This window comes from Dermacentor albipictus, chromosome 4, assembly GCF_038994185.2.
Source record: "Dermacentor albipictus isolate Rhodes 1998 colony chromosome 4, USDA_Dalb.pri_finalv2, whole genome shotgun sequence".
NCBI classification, from domain to species: Eukaryota; Metazoa; Arthropoda; class Arachnida; order Ixodida; family Ixodidae; genus Dermacentor; species Dermacentor albipictus.
In genome coordinates this window covers 21,312,560-21,327,952 of record NC_091824.1, presented here as the reverse complement: position 1 = coordinate 21,327,952, position 15,393 = coordinate 21,312,560, and the positions used below count along the sequence as shown (strand labels likewise).

Below are 15,393 nucleotides of genomic sequence, written 5' to 3'. Positions count from 1 at the left end.
CCACTGCTTTGGCCGCTCGCGTAGTCCGTAGCCGGTCGCTCAGCCACTGGACAATTATTATTCGCACTGTAGGGTATGCTCATATAAGTAACCAAAGCTATCTCATTAGTTGATGAAAAGCATGTCCAATCTGTCTACTAATAACAATTTGAAACCTTGTCATAGTAAAAAGCGCAGCTTATTCCATAAGTGAACACTAAGCACGTTGCTAGGATCGCCATATGTTTCGCATCTGTTCATTGCTGCTAAACCATAGCTTAGAGCTACAGTGAGAATGCTGCAGTAAGGTCACAAGTGTGAGACAAATTTTAGCGATTATTCAACTGTTATCCGAGGGTGATTGTTGGCTCAAGCACACGCACTCATCTCGCTGGGTGCTCCGCTGATCTCAAAGCCACAGGAACTCTGGCCACGAGTTCCTGTGGCTTGAGTACGTCACTTGAGTACGTCTCGTAGAACCGTTTCCCACGTAGGAGACGCCAAGTCATACAATCAACCCGGCGGGCGCGAGAACGATTGCCAGAATTTGCCGCTGAGCGTGTACTTCGCATATAACATGGAGCACTCGCACAAGCCAGCTTGTCAAATGTCCATAGACTGTCTACGCAATATGGCGGCGCCCATGAAAGAATAGGCTTGCATGGAGAACTATGGCGGCGGGCAAGACGTGATTGGGCAACTTGAGTGTTTTGATAGGATGGGATTGGTGAGACATATAAATAATGGCAATACATAAGCAACTGATAATTCAAACGAGGTAAGTCGCGTTGGCAATGCAAAGGTGCTGAATACCTCAATACAAGATTTTTACGCAACTTTCGGAACTTTTGAGACTTATAGGACATGCGTCGTCCTAAATAAAAAAGAGCTACTCGTACAGATAAATATATGCGTGAGGTACACTGCTTAGAAACTTTCCATGTGTCACGAATGGCCTAAATAGTCCTTTAATAGATGGTGCTAAAGATAAGGCACTAAACACTCATGCAAGACGCATTCATTCCTGCTTATATTTAAAATGCTAAATATGTTAGGCATCCGACAGCGCTGTTACAAAGTTATCCTTGTTTACCCTTGCCTCAATGAGAAACTCTGTTCCTCAAATACTTGTAATGAAGCGAAGTGTTGCTCACGTTCCAGTCGCTGCCCTTGCTGGAAAGCAACAGCGGAATGGCGATGATCGGGATGGCCAAGATGATGCCCATGACAACAAAAAAGCAGAACCTGTCTCCTATTAAACCATTTTCAGCTGGATTGCTACTTTGGAAGTCCGGACCTTGCTGCATTTGCTGGAAGCTACCCGGTGAAGGTTCAGCAATAACTGTGGCCGCGCCTGGGCACTCGGGGACTCCAACTGCAGGCTTCGCTGCATCGGTCGGCGGTATGGGCTGAACAAGACCTGATGCCGAAGGCTTTGCAGAAACGGGTTGCGGCGGGACGTTTGTCTGCGCATCTGCCCTGACATTCGCAGCTTCACTCTTCGGCGGTGAGGCCTGCTTGGCATCAGACTTTGCGGGTTGGGGTTGTTTAGAATCGCTCCTTGTCGGTGCGGGCTGTTGAGAGCCAGACTTCGGAGGACTGGAGCCCGCCTTGCTTTCATCGGAACGTGGCCCCAACTGCTGTGGATCAGGCTTCGCCGCACTGGCATCCGGTTTTTTTGCATCGGTGTGTGGTGGGGATGCCTTCGCTGAGTCAGGACCTGGTGCACCGGTATTCGGAGGGTCGCCTTTTGTCGCAGCGGACTTTGAGCCGTCAGGCTGCGGCTTTTCGCCAGGCGATGGCCCAGCTTTGTCACTCTCAGCTCCAGCCGGAGCACCGGAGGGAGGCGGAGAGGTTGTTCTGCGATAAAAAAATTAACGCGATGGCCTTAGGGCGATGACGCTATTCGTGTTGTACGCTGCAAGCCAGGACGAAAAACAGTGAAATATTTTGCTGGGACAGAACTCAAGTCCAGACAAAAAGCACCTTCGTAAATCTCGAATATCCATCGGCACATAGTGCCGAAAATATGAACTTGTTTGGTACTTCGTGCATAGAAAAACTAAGGCAGAGAAGGCTCCCTGCACTTAATTCCTTCATAAACATCTTTTTGGTCACTGTTCCACACTGAAAAGAGCGGCGCGTAGATCACATGCTCACTATGAAGTACCAGACTACAATACGCAGCGAAAAGACCTGAAATTTCACGCGAAAGCCCCTGCGCTCTTGCTATCGGTGGAGCCATGCTTCCTACTGAAATTTCGCCGTCACACGCATTAAGGCGTCTAAGTCAGACGCACTGCCCGCAACGGCGCCGCTTATAGAGCGTGACTTCGGTCAATTGTCTAATGCAGAACGCGCAATACCGCCAGAGGAATTCCTCCGTGCAGCAAAAAATGCTGGCTTTCCCATAACCAAGAGTATAGATAAGCGTGAAATGGCTACCAGCAAAGCAGATTGGTTGGAGTAACCACGAAGATTGCCCACAAACATCTCAAAACCATCCCCAGTGCACCAGATGTGCTGGCCTGGTCACGCAGCATGGCGCCATCTCTCAAAGCAGGCGACGCAAACCCACACCGCCAAAATCACGGACTGCTGGCGTTCAAAGCAGCAAAGGCAACCATTTCTTATCACCAAAAGAGGACATTGAAATGCATGATTCGCAGTACCTACATTTCGAACGGCGCCATTGGCAACGTCAAACAAAGCTTCACTGAACTAGAATGTTTCGAGGGATATTGTGAGCAAACAATAGGAAGAACTCCGAAGCAATGTTTCTTCTACGTTGTATGTGCAGTAACTAGCGTATGTAATGCTGTCCTGTACAAAATATTGGGGGCCAGTGACTGCATCTTCTTAATTTAGACTGGTTGGCCGGGTGATTTCGCTTTGTTCTCGCAACGATTCCCGGAGAACGGCTCAGGCATTTGGATAAAGGTCACTTGAAGGTCGCCGAAAACGGGAGCTAAAAGCATTCCTGAAATAAGAAATAATGAGCCATTCCACTCTGTGAAGGTGGAATGGCAAATAGAGAAAGACATTAACCAAGAGCGGACGCTACCATAGAGCCCAGCAGCCGAATTGACTTCAGCGCATAAAGCGGGTGATATGAATACCTGAACCACAATTACGATTTCGGTTTTGGGCACTCGCGTTTTGAATGCTGGCTGGTTCGTGTTACGCCGGCTGCGCGAATAGCCTCGGTAGTTGTTTTCGCTTCTATTAGCCAACGGCGCATCGTCTTGGCGCGGGAATCGTTTTTTCAAGCGAAGCTTGTATTCGAACAGAATGGACAATTGGGCTAGTTGATTTACTTGCATCTTCAACCTGTAAAAGCACACAAAGACCTGAACGAAAAGAGTGGCCAGGGCGAGGCGCTTGTATTGCCTGACTCGCGCCGTCGGGGTAGCTGTCGTCGTACGGGAGAAAACAAGTCCTCCTCACCCTCAGCTGGCGGCCAGAAACCCTCCTCGCCCGCTCCGCGCGGGCCCTTTCTCGCCAGTTCAGAGCAGGCCGCGTTATGGGTAGGCCGCGCTTTGTCCTGTCCGCCAATAAGGAGGCAGCCTTTAAAAAAGACAACGGGAGTGGGCTCGGGAACAAGCGCGAGCTCGCTGAAGTTATCCTAAGCTTCGCCAAATCCAAGAGGAAGTCAAACACCAACACCGCACCGATGAAGGAGTTCGACAAGCAGAAGTGGAACGAGAACAGTGGGCCGATGAAATAATTCGACAAGCAGCAGCGATACTCCGACGCCGGACGGATGAAAGAGTTCGGCATGCGGAAGCGAAACGCCAACGCCAGACCGATTAAGAGGAATCTTTATGTCGGGTGCTCCTATCTAAATACATCTATAAGGAGAATACGTTTTCTCGGCAAACACTGTACCAAATTTGGCGAGATTTCTTGCATTTAAAAGCAAAAAAAAAAAAAACGCTAGAGACTGTTGGTTTCGACTCTTTGGTTTATGTCGTCAATTTTTATGAAGAGTTTGCAAAAATAACAAATTTTTAGAAAACGAAAGTATCGAGTTTACGACTCTGTAACTCAGCAATGAAAAATGACAACACAATTATGTGAATCGTATCTTATAATACACCTAAAGTGGAAAAAATTGATTTGTGTTACACTGAATCTGAAGAAACGTAGTAATATGGAAAGACAGCTACTGCAGAACCCTTGTAAAAACGACACCAATTCACGATATATATAAGATGACGTATTGAATTTGTGCGCTTTCAGTGAACTAATGGGTGCCGTTTACAGAACCGCAATATCTGTTCGTGATGCAGAGCTCTTGTTTTTTAAACTTCGTGCTTCTGTTTTTTCAATCTTTCGAATTTCTGAAGATATTTAACAATTTTCAGGCCATAAATCAAAATTCCGATTCCATCAGTCACTACAATTCAACTTTTCTCTGAAATGCAACAAATTTCGTTAAAATCGATCCAGGCATTATAAAAAAAAACGTTTCTGCGTTTTACATGTATTTGAATAGGCCGCGTCGTAGTTAGACCCGAGCTAAAGCTTCCTCTTAAGGAGTTCGACAACGAGAAGCGGAACGAAAGCGGCATGCTGAGGAAGCAATTCGAAAAGCAGATGCCAAACGCCAACGCACCACCGATGAATGAGTTCGACAAGCAGAAGCGAAACGCCGACCCCAGGTCGATAGAGGAGTTCGAAAAGCAGAAGCGTAACGACAACGGCCAGGCGACGGAGGAGTTAGACAAGCAGAAGCCAAAGATAACGCCGCAGCGATGAAAGAGTTCGACAAGCAGACGCCGGGTATTTCGCTATGCCGCGTATGTAAAAGCCAAGTGCTTCTGTTTGTAATGCCTCCGAATCACCACTTTAGCGCGTTTCACCTCCACACACATTATTCCTATATGTTAATACTAAAATGACACTTGCTTGTAATATACTTTCTTCATCGGACGTCACCCGGTGGAGCTTTGTACGGGAACTACTGATCCTTACCTGGTGTCACAACGTTGGATGAATGCAGAAAAAGCCCGCTACGAGCATTAACATAGAATAAAATAAGCATTTCCTAATTACAAAAGGCGTCTTGCGTCTTTATGAAATTGGATGAGGCACATATTCGATGGAGGCTTGTAAAGATCCTTCGCAATCAATTTTAAAAATGAAACGATTTCGCACGAAGACTGCATGCAATTGATCTTTAGAATAAAAAAAAGCGATCAGCGCAGCAGGCATAACCCGAAGTGTGGTTCAGGTATTAACGCCGACGCTGCAGTCAATTCGGCCGCTGAGCTGTATAGGAGTGTCCGCTCTTGCTCAATGCTTTCTCTGTGATACTCGCGCCAGCTAAGGGCTGATGTGGATACTAAACGTTACGTATTTCCTGTTGTCGGTTTTCGCCGAGTTTCCACTCATGTTGAATTTCTTTCTCTGTGCTTCCCCTCTGCCCTTGGTGCACCGGCTACATGTGCACTAGAAGCGGCCTCCTCTCATGCGCGCAGTGTGGGAGGTCACATGATACAGGTTTCGAAGACGCGGTGGAGCGAGCGGCAACACGAAGCGTTCCTTCACCGCGACCGTCGCGCCTCAGGACAGCGTTCTGACAGCGAGTTCTCGAGGTTACAGTGTGAAATCTGTTCAGGTTTGTTTGTGCGCACGTGACACCAGGCTTGTATTGTTAGTAATTCAATCGTCATCATTATCATCAGCCTGTTTTATGTCCACTGCAGGCCGAAGGCCTGTCCCTTCTAGCGCCTGCGAATTTCCTAATTTCATCGCTACACCTAGTCTTTGGTCATCCTCAATTGCGTTTTCCTTCTCTTGGTACCCGTTCTGTCTAATGGTCCAACGATTATCAAACCGGCGCATTACATGAACTGCCCAGCTCCATTTTTTTCCCTTTTGATGTCAATTAGAATACTGTCTGTACGCGTTTGCTCTCTGATCCAAACCACTCTCTTTCTGTCTTTTAACGTTATGCCTAGCAATCTTCGTTCCATCGCTCTTTGCGCGGTTCTTAACTTCTTCTAAAGTTTCTTTGTAAGTCTCCAAGTGTCTGCCCCATATGTCAGCACTGGTAAAATGCACTGATTGTACACCTTCCTTTTCAATGATAATGGTAAGCTTCCATGTTTACTGATAATTTACACAGCCAATTAAACAACGAAACTTACTTAGTGCACATTCGAATAACATGCTATTCCTACTAATGATTGGCTTTCCGGTTAAAACCATGTAATTTTTCCAGTTTGTCCTTGGGACCCCCACTCTCCTGAGGAAAATTACAGTTGATATTTATTATTCCAATAATTACTTATTAATGCTCATCAGAAGAACCGTGTTGACGCTTCGAAAATGACCTCCACTTGTCCAGTCCTCTACAGTGGTCTGCTGCTCACCAACTATGGACAATTTGACTAAGACTTTGGTAAGAAGTTGCCCTTTGGCTATCAAGTTCTTTTTATGAAAACGTGGGGTCGGCATCTTGTGCTGTTTCGAGATTTTAGCGATTGCTGACCGGGACTAAATACTTTCTGTGAACATAGATACGATTGTTGTTAAAAGAGCGGCGCGTATCGGCAAACACACACACACAGAAAGTCAGACAAGACAAGCGCTCGACTCGTCTACCATCACCTGTCTATCTGTCAGCCTTTGCACTTGCGCAGAACTAGACTAAAGTTAAAGGAGAAGCCAACGTTTCGACAAGTGCACTTGTCTTCTTCAATCCTTGAAGAAGACAAGCAAGGACTTTTCTTCAATCCTTGAAGAAGACAAGTACACTTGTCGAAACAGTGGCTTCTGCTTTCACCTTGTTCTCATTTCGCCTATCGTTTTGAATTTCGATCTCCCGCCTTCCCCATGTTTTCCCTGAATTTTGGCACTTGTTATAAAGGTTATGCTTGTAACAGCTAGGTCCACAGCATGTATTTATGGAAGAAATGTCACCCTCCCTCCAGCTGGTGCTAGATCCATGGGCGACGCTTTCGTATCACAGCACCCGAAAATGCGAAACAGTAGAGCGACTCCTTTCCCTTATCAGCGGATTGAAGGCGGCAAGTCTAGCGACTTTTGAAGTACCGGTTGAAGAAAACGTACACTCGTCAACCTTAAAACCAAAGGAAAAACAAACAAGTTTTTGACATTTCGGCACCCAATACAGGTGCGCTGTTCAAAATGAAAATGGTGCATGGCAGTCTTTATTAAATACATGCGCAATGACGTAATACGCTTCCGAGTAGCACAAAGAGGGGTCATCATATATTGTAACTGGAAACGGGGAACATAAAAAGGCTATATAAGCGCAATGGGGATGTAGCAAAAGGGCACACGGTCCCCAACGCACTAAGGGAGCATCACAGAAAAGCAGATCACAGTATTGATTGACAGTCAGAGTCCGTCATCGAAAAAGAGAAATACAGTAAAAGCTCGTTAATTCGAACCGCAAGGGGAAGCCGCTTCAGTTCGAGTTAACGAAAGTTCGAACTAACGAAAGTGAAGGAGAGCAACAGTACACTGCGATTTGGAAGCAGTAGGGCATGTCAGAAAGTGATGGGGTTTGCCGCGGGCACACGCCATCTTCAAGTCGAAGCTCTGGGTCCGACTGTGCCCCACCACCGATGTCCACCGAAACGAACGTTAGCCGAGGCTTAACACCATCACAATGAATCGCGACGGCCGATACCTCCTAATCTGAAAACAGAGGTGAACAAACGATGAAGACTGCCGAGACAAAGACGCTGAACATGTGAAGGTGGAGAAGGCCCTGATTCGTTGGTTCTTGATTGCAAGCACTGCTGCGACGTATTTGATTCGCTGTGTTTTGGCGCTTGCCGTGCCATCTCCGCGCGACATTAGTAGCTGTATAAGATTTGTAAAGCCTCCGAGATTCGCAACGGGCAAGAAGTCTCGGAGGTTACGTAGAACGGAGAGGCGGCAGCCGTCGCTGCCTTCTGGCTGACTGCGCGCAGGTTAGATTTTTTCCGATTTTGCCTTCTGTCGCCGTTCTCTCCGTTTCGGAGGCAATACAGCCTTGTGTGTAGGCAGTAGGCGTGTTTCTCTGGCCGTGTGCCAGGCGAGCGTAGTTCGAATTATCCGTGAGGGAACCTTCTCGCGTTCGAATTAACGGACTTTTTTATACATAGACTTCTGTGGAGCTTGGCCGGACCAAATCGTACAGTTCGAATTATCCATAAATTCGAATTATTGAAGTTCGAATTAACGAGCTTTCACTGTATATGCAACATGCTTCTTGTATCATTTTGCATACAATTTACTGTGCACACGACAAACTGCCCGCAGAGACCCCTCCCTGAGCTACGTACAAACGCATTACGTAATTTGGCACCTAGATAAAAAAGACTACCATACTCCTTTTTAATCGTGAACAAGATATTGGGTGCCGAAACGTCATAAATATTTGCGTTTTTCTTTTTCGGTTGGCAAGTGTACATTTTCTTCAACGACGATGTTTCCTCGCCAGCAGAGGCTTCGTCGAACCCTGCTTTACTTTGATAGTACTATCACAAAAGAATAGTGCCGCTCATCTTCACAGGCTTAACAATTAAGCGTAAGAACTGGATCAGTTGACGTAGAAGTAATATGAAAGGCGAGAAAAATATAAGCTAGAACAGAATACATTGTGTGCGCTAGCAGACACAATGTATTCATTTGTTCCCTTGATCCATGCCATGCAGTTTGCCTCCATTAATATTTATGCAAAGGGTGCTTAAATAACTTTGTGTTGATCTCTATTCACAATTTGTGGTTTTATTTTTGACGCTGTATTTCACAACTTGCTGCGTAGGCTGAGGAAACACCACAGACCTGTTTGTGCAACATAGACAAATTCGTTTCGGACGCACCAGCAACAGTGTTAGGCGTGGAAGAGTCAAAAGGGCTCAATGATAACCGCATCGATATCAACAGTCATCGTGAGATGTGTTCTGCGTCTCATAAAGGATACCATGAGCGGCATTGGTGTCGCTCATTCCATAACGCTGTTCAAGGTATGCAAATATGCCAATTATTAGACAGTTTTAGATTAGAGAATGCAAATCGCGCCCAAGTGTTGAGGGAAACCAACGACTGGATGTGCAAAAGAACTCAAGGCGAGCACAAAAGCGAGCGAAAGGCCCACAGTGCAGCTTGCGTACCCCAAGGCTCGGTTGCGGCTTGCGTTCCCTAATCCGAATTCTCTGTTGCGTTAGGGGCACTGCGTTTAGAAATACCACCTTCCTCTACTACGAAAAGGGGCGGTAACTTGGTTTCTTTGTGGTTACAAATTTAAAACCGCATACGGGATAAGTAGAAAAAAATCATCGCTTACATAGGAGGTGAGCTGACCTTTTCAGCCATTGCTTCTTCTGCTTCGTCTTCTATGCGATGTGCCGTGAACGCATCGATCAGAGTGGCCTAATGTTCGGACATGACTGCATTAGAAACAGAAAAAAACGGGCAGTTTTCTTTCATTTACGTAGCTTTTGAACTTCGTTAAGGTCGACCAATCGAGAGTGCTGGAAGGAACAAAAATCTCAAAGCTAGACACTGGCTTGTGTGAGGATGAAAAACATATGTTTGTTCTTTTACAATTTCAGGCAGCAAGTAATGCTTTGCATACTCGAAGGCTGGCGAATGAGGAGATAATAAAACCGGTTTATCATTTACGTTTTAACATCGAAGCTGTATATGGCTAGGGTTCCATGCATTCCTGTTCTCCGTGAACAAAAACTATCATCATCAATGACTCATACCTTCGTAAGCATTCATGCTCCCGTAAGCAAGCAAAACTGCAATGGCTCATAGCCCAGTAAGGCAGAGGCACACAAGCACTCAAGAAAGTAAAGCGATGGGGGCCTAAATTCTTCTTAATCACGCATACAACATGCACAACATACTGTCGAAAGCTGTCATCATGAATGGCTCGCATCCCCGTGAGAAATGGCTCATACCCCAGTAAGCAAGCACTAATTACAATGACTCATAGTCCCGCAAGATTTATGGCTATTCACTTTGCGTGAATTAGCCGCGATGGCACTACCCCTGTTTTCATTACCGGTGATTTCACTGCGAGTCTGTCGGTACCGAAAAGGGAGCGGTATACGCGTTCCTTGTTGCAAACATATCCTTTGCGATGCCACACTTCACACAATAAATGGGTTCGTAACAGTGCTCAATATTCTATGTCAACTCCGTGTCGTGTAATGAACAGCTTCGCTGGTCAACCACATTCACAGAGTAGAATGGCTGACTTTTGTTTTCCTTCTTCGGACGCACATAATTTTACACTACCGTTGCGACAGCCTGGTGCTCTCGTGGTGAAATAGATTACAGCTACAGGAATTGCTAGAATCTGCCGTTTTTATTTCACTGCGCAATAGAGTAACCCAGCAAGCTACAGAATTTGAACTGTCCAAGCGACACTCACAGTGCACACGCTATAGCCTCGTTATGGAAATCCGAGATGGCATCAAGAGATAGGAGGAGGAGGAGGAGAACCATTTATTAAAAAAAAGAAAGGACAAGCAGGTGTCTTTCTGCTCGTGCGGGAGGCGCCCTTAGCCCGGGGCTCCTGCGGCTCTTGCTGTCTCCCAGGCCCGCCTCACGAGTTGCTGCTGGTTACGAGGGTCCGTACTAGTCAGCACGGCCTCCCACTGCTCGCGTGTGGGGTTGGGTATTTGCAGGGCCGCCTTCACGTTGGGGCACGCCCATGTGGTGTGATATAGGGAGGCGCAATCATTACAAAGGGGACATTTGTATGAATATAGTGTAGGGTGGATTGCGTGTAGTCTGCTTCAATGTGGGTATGCATTGGTTTGTAGTTGTCTCCATATTACGGCGTCTTCACGTGTGAGGGTCTTGTGTGGAGGTGGGTATAGCCATCTCTTGAATCTGTAGTGTTGTAGTATGGCGTTGTATTGTAAAGGTACGGGTTCCATGGATGCGTCCGTATCCCTCCCTCGTGGCGCCCGGGAGGCATGAGCTCGGGCTACAGCGTGCGCATGCTGATTTCCATGGAGGGACTCGTGCCCTGGGGTCCACACTAGTTCAACGTCCCGGAATTCGGAGGCTTTTGGAGGCGTCGGTGGGCGATTGAAGATATTCGACCTCTCGCGTAGCTACGGCAAGCTGCCTGGGACTCGGTAATAATTGTGATGTACAAGTTGGTCAGACTAGAGGTGATGGCCAAGGGGATGGCCTTCTCCTCCGCTACGAGGGCGCTGGCAGTGCGGACCGTCATCGAGAACACCTCTTGTAGGTAATAGTCGACAACGCTGGCCGTCATGGCTGCTTTTTGGGGGTACTGCGCGACATCTGTGTATAGTGTGGTAGGGCGACTGCCATATCTTGTCTGTAGAGTTTTTGCGCGAGCTTCGCGACGATCGGAATGATGTTCCGGGTACATGCTTCTGGGGATAGGGGCTACCTTGATGTGCTCGCGTAAGTTGAGGGCCAGATGGATTGCTTGTTCATGGCCTTTGCTGTGTGTGGGGTAGCCTAGGCGCGCTAGGACTGTTCTTCCTGTTGGTGTGAGGGCTAGTCGTTCTCGTTGGCTTGTGAGGTGGGCGTCTATAATTTCTCTTATAGTATTATGGACTCCTAGGGCTTCAAGCTTGAGTGTCGCTGTTCCCGGGGGTAGGCCGAGCGCTTGCTTGTAGGCTTTCCGAAAAAGTACGTCTAATTGATCTATCTCCTTGAGAGTGAGGGGCAAGTACGGGGCAGCGTAGGCAATGCAGCTGATTATCAGGGCCTGGACGAGCTGTATTATGTCGTCTTATTTCAGTCCGTATTGTTTGGTGGTGATACGGCTGACCATTCGCATGATCTGGAAGGTGGTCTGCTTGACACGTTGGGTGGTGTATGCGCCTCCGCCGTCACATTTTGTATGGACAGAATCGAACAAACAAAGCAATTTCGAAAATTTCAATTTGTGGAAAATCAACATTGCGCTAATTATTTCTTAAATATTATTTTCATTGTCAACTTAAAAGATACGGAGGTAATATTTCGCGTATCAACAGTTGGAGAAATCCAAATGAGATAGAAGTACGTATTATTTTTTTACAATAGTTTACAATAAAGTTTACAATAAACCACCTATCATAGTTTGCACACAAGTTGGCATCAGTCTGAACAGAATCCGGATGAATGCAATTGTTAAAGTTTGCAAGGTGTCTTCTGATGAGGACCTCAAAACAGCGTTGTTGCAATATAAAATGACCCAAAAATCATCTAAGAAATGGCACACTTATACGACACTTCGTTTATCTACCATGCTCAACAACAGCCAGTCATGATGGGCAAGGTAGGCGTCACTTAGGACAGGGGACCTTAACAATTGCTTTCATCCGCTTGTGTTACCCCGTGTGAGGCCTACTGACAATAGCTGTCGATTTTTAGACCTCAATTTATTCCTTTCACGTGACGATGTATGCCTGATGTACGAACCAAGAAGCGGGAAACTTCTTTTATCATTTGGCACAGCAATTCTGAGCCGGTTAAGCGAAGCATCTCACTAAATTTTATCTTTCTAACACTCTCAGGAAATGCTGTCATCATGCCATGCAGCGCACTTATCCCAGTCAAGTTGATCGACTTTTGTCTGCCAGATACCCTGTCGCACTACTGTCGGCCATAGCTGAAAAGCTGTTAAAGCAGCTAAGGAAGGACAGTGACGCGGAAGCCCAACAAAGAAATAATGAACGAAAAAGGCCGGTAGTCATGCCATATTTGCAAACGTCTCTCACAGAAAAAAAAATCCGCCGCAAGGGTAACATGAAAGTAGTGCTTTGCGCGCCGGATACGCTATGCAGGATCTGCACGGTCGTAAATCTACTCCATCTGCGCAGTACCGTCTGTTCGGCCATGCAAAAGAAGCGTGTTGGGTCTTGCGTTGTTGAGGTTATTTATTCAATTCCACTAATATGCGGGAAGAGATATATAGACCAAACTGATCGCTTCCTTAATGAAAAGTTAAAAGAACATGATTCGAATGTGCATTGTGTTATACAGGGACACTGATGAATTCACTGTGGCGACTGTGGATGTAAGCCGAATTTCTATCGGTGTGAAGTGCTAAAAAACCACTGATCACAACTTACGCGGGGGATTATTGAAGCTGATCTCGTAGTAAGGGTTGGCTCCACGTGTGTTAGCGCTTACCTTTGTGCCTATCTTCACAGAAAGTAAGATATATTTATCATTTTAACAGTTCATGACAGAATTGCGCGTACTGTGACTCATGATGGTGTACTGTTCTATCAGTTCTACAATCTGTGAAGTGTTGTGGCGACATGTCCTGATGCTTTCTTGTAGATATATATTTCGGGGAGCTTGCCAATAAGCCAGTTGGAAGTCAGTGCTCAGTTCCTTCATCTGGTCAGCTCGGCTTCTTTCTTCCTTTCTATGTGGCGCTGTACCAGCTTTAGAATGCAATACCAACTCGCCCAATTCTCAAATCCAGTGGAGTATACGTATCATCGAATATTGCTCACATGGTGCTTCGTCTGGAGTCATGGTGTGATAATCAAGAAGTTGTCGGTCTACTGACACGACCAGTGAAGACTGCCGTTATTTTAGTGTCATTAAACGTTAGACCACGGTGCACACGTTTTAACTCGATGTGGATAGCCCATCTATGGTATACGTACCCAGGAATTCCTATTCTCGTGGGCGCCAAATTCAGTGCTCCACATACCGAATGAAAACACAAATGCAACTTCAGAAGAGGATGTCAGGTTAGAAACATCATGGTAGATGCCACTTTTATACTTTTGAATCATCATGCTGTGGCTACCTGCAGTACACCTGCATTATCTAGCACACGTGCTCCAGACCTCACGTGGTGTTTGGGTCCCAGGATGCTGCAGTGGCGGCTGGAACCGGATACGTTGGGCAGTGATTACATGCCAATAATGATTTTTACGCAGAACGTGCATAATGAAAATTCTACGAGGAGTAACAGTTACGCAACATTTGCGGAATTATCGATTAATAAGCACCTTCAGAGACCTCAGAAATTATTCCCGCTCTACAAGAACTACCTCGGAGTACCACTATAACCACAGTTGATAAGGAATAACCTCAACCGGACCTAGCTCCTTTGCACGATGAGCAACTTTCTCGACGACGATGGCATGAGTGCAGGGGAAATTTTGGATCTGGAATTGGGAACAGCACATTGGCGCACTTTCCTGTCAGTGTAACGCGGTCATAAGCAACGTTGACTTTGCAGTGAACGTTAGGTTAGCGATGCAGAGTATGCTACATGAATTTGCAGAACATGCTGCTAGAACTCTCTTCCTAAAGTTGATCACGCGTAATTTATAAGCTGCCCGAAATTGACGAGTCTGACCCAAATGGCTAATTCAGAATATCCAACCCTTTCACAATGGCCTAACTAATAGCGGCGATTGAAATTTCGAAAAAACGAACAACCCCTGGTTCCGACGGTATTCCTTGTGAGGTTTTCCAGAACAAAGAAAGAGCAGTTCTTGACGCACTTCTTGAGGCTATCAATAAAGCATAGGCGACTGGTAACGTCCGAGCTGATTGAAACCAATAAGTTATTGTAGCAGTTCCGACACAAGCAAAGTCTACAAATAACCTTCGGGCTTTACGCACCATTTCACAATCTTCAACCATATGCAAGCTGGGCGCCAAGATGCTGGTCACAAGGGTTTCCTGGTGGCTTCAACATTATGATAACGATCATCCTGCTCAAACTGGACTCCGTTCTTACTTGCGAACTGAAGATGGACTATCCATCTTGTCAGACGAGGTTGTACAGGGTTCACCACACAGTCACGCTGTACGCAGGGTACTAGCAACAGACAACGAAAGCTTATCGTTATGTAGACCATGAAATCATGATTTCTAACCCCGTCAAACTGTGATTTGCACCACTGGTCATAAGAATTGTCTGCTTATTTCTTCAGAATCGCACCTTTGCATTTAGAGTAGAGGGAGCGCAAGAAAGGGGCTTCACATCAAACAGGAGAGTCCCGCAAGGTTGGGCTCCTCTTCTCTTCAACGTTGCTCTAATTCTTCTAGCCTGGCAAGTACATCGGATTTGTTACGTCCTTTATTACCGGAGGCCGGGTACAGACTGACGGGAAGCCACCGTCACGTGACACAGGATAACACAGGGTTGCTTAGCCCCAAGATTGTGCCGCTATAACACTCCTCCCCCCTACGTCACGTAGTCCTTCAGATACGCAGGACGGTTGCGTTGGCGCTGTGGTCGCTGGACTTGAAGGGGTGCGCTCACTTCACTGTCCTCACCACAGGAAACAGGTTCGGCACTGGGTGTTGCAGCCTCTTCTCGTATTTCTCTCTGGTCCCGGGATGCGCTGACTTCACTGTCCTCACCACAGGAAACAGGTTTGGTACTGGGTGTTGCAGCCTCCTCTCGTACTTCTCTTGGGTTCCGTC

The 15,393-nt window shown here is 46.5% G+C and overlaps 1 protein-coding gene across 6 annotated transcripts in view; it reads right to left on the bottom strand.

Moving 5' to 3' along the window:
• LOC135915139 (endothelin-converting enzyme 1-like) overlaps positions 1–9,394 on the bottom strand; it is a 105,467-nt gene extending 96,073 nt beyond the window's left edge. For all 6 annotated transcript variants that reach the window (XM_070538019.1, XM_065448141.2, XM_065448142.2 and 3 more), the window contains exons 1-2: positions 9,290–9,394; positions 1,134–1,839 (exon numbers count right to left, since the gene is read on the bottom strand). In XM_070538019.1, coding sequence (XP_070394120.1) covers positions 1,134–1,839; positions 9,290–9,318 — 735 coding nt within the window. In that variant the 5' untranslated portion in view covers positions 9,319–9,394. The remainder of the gene's footprint in view (positions 1–1,133; positions 1,840–9,289) is intronic.
• Between the last annotated feature and the right edge of the window lie 5,999 nt (positions 9,395–15,393).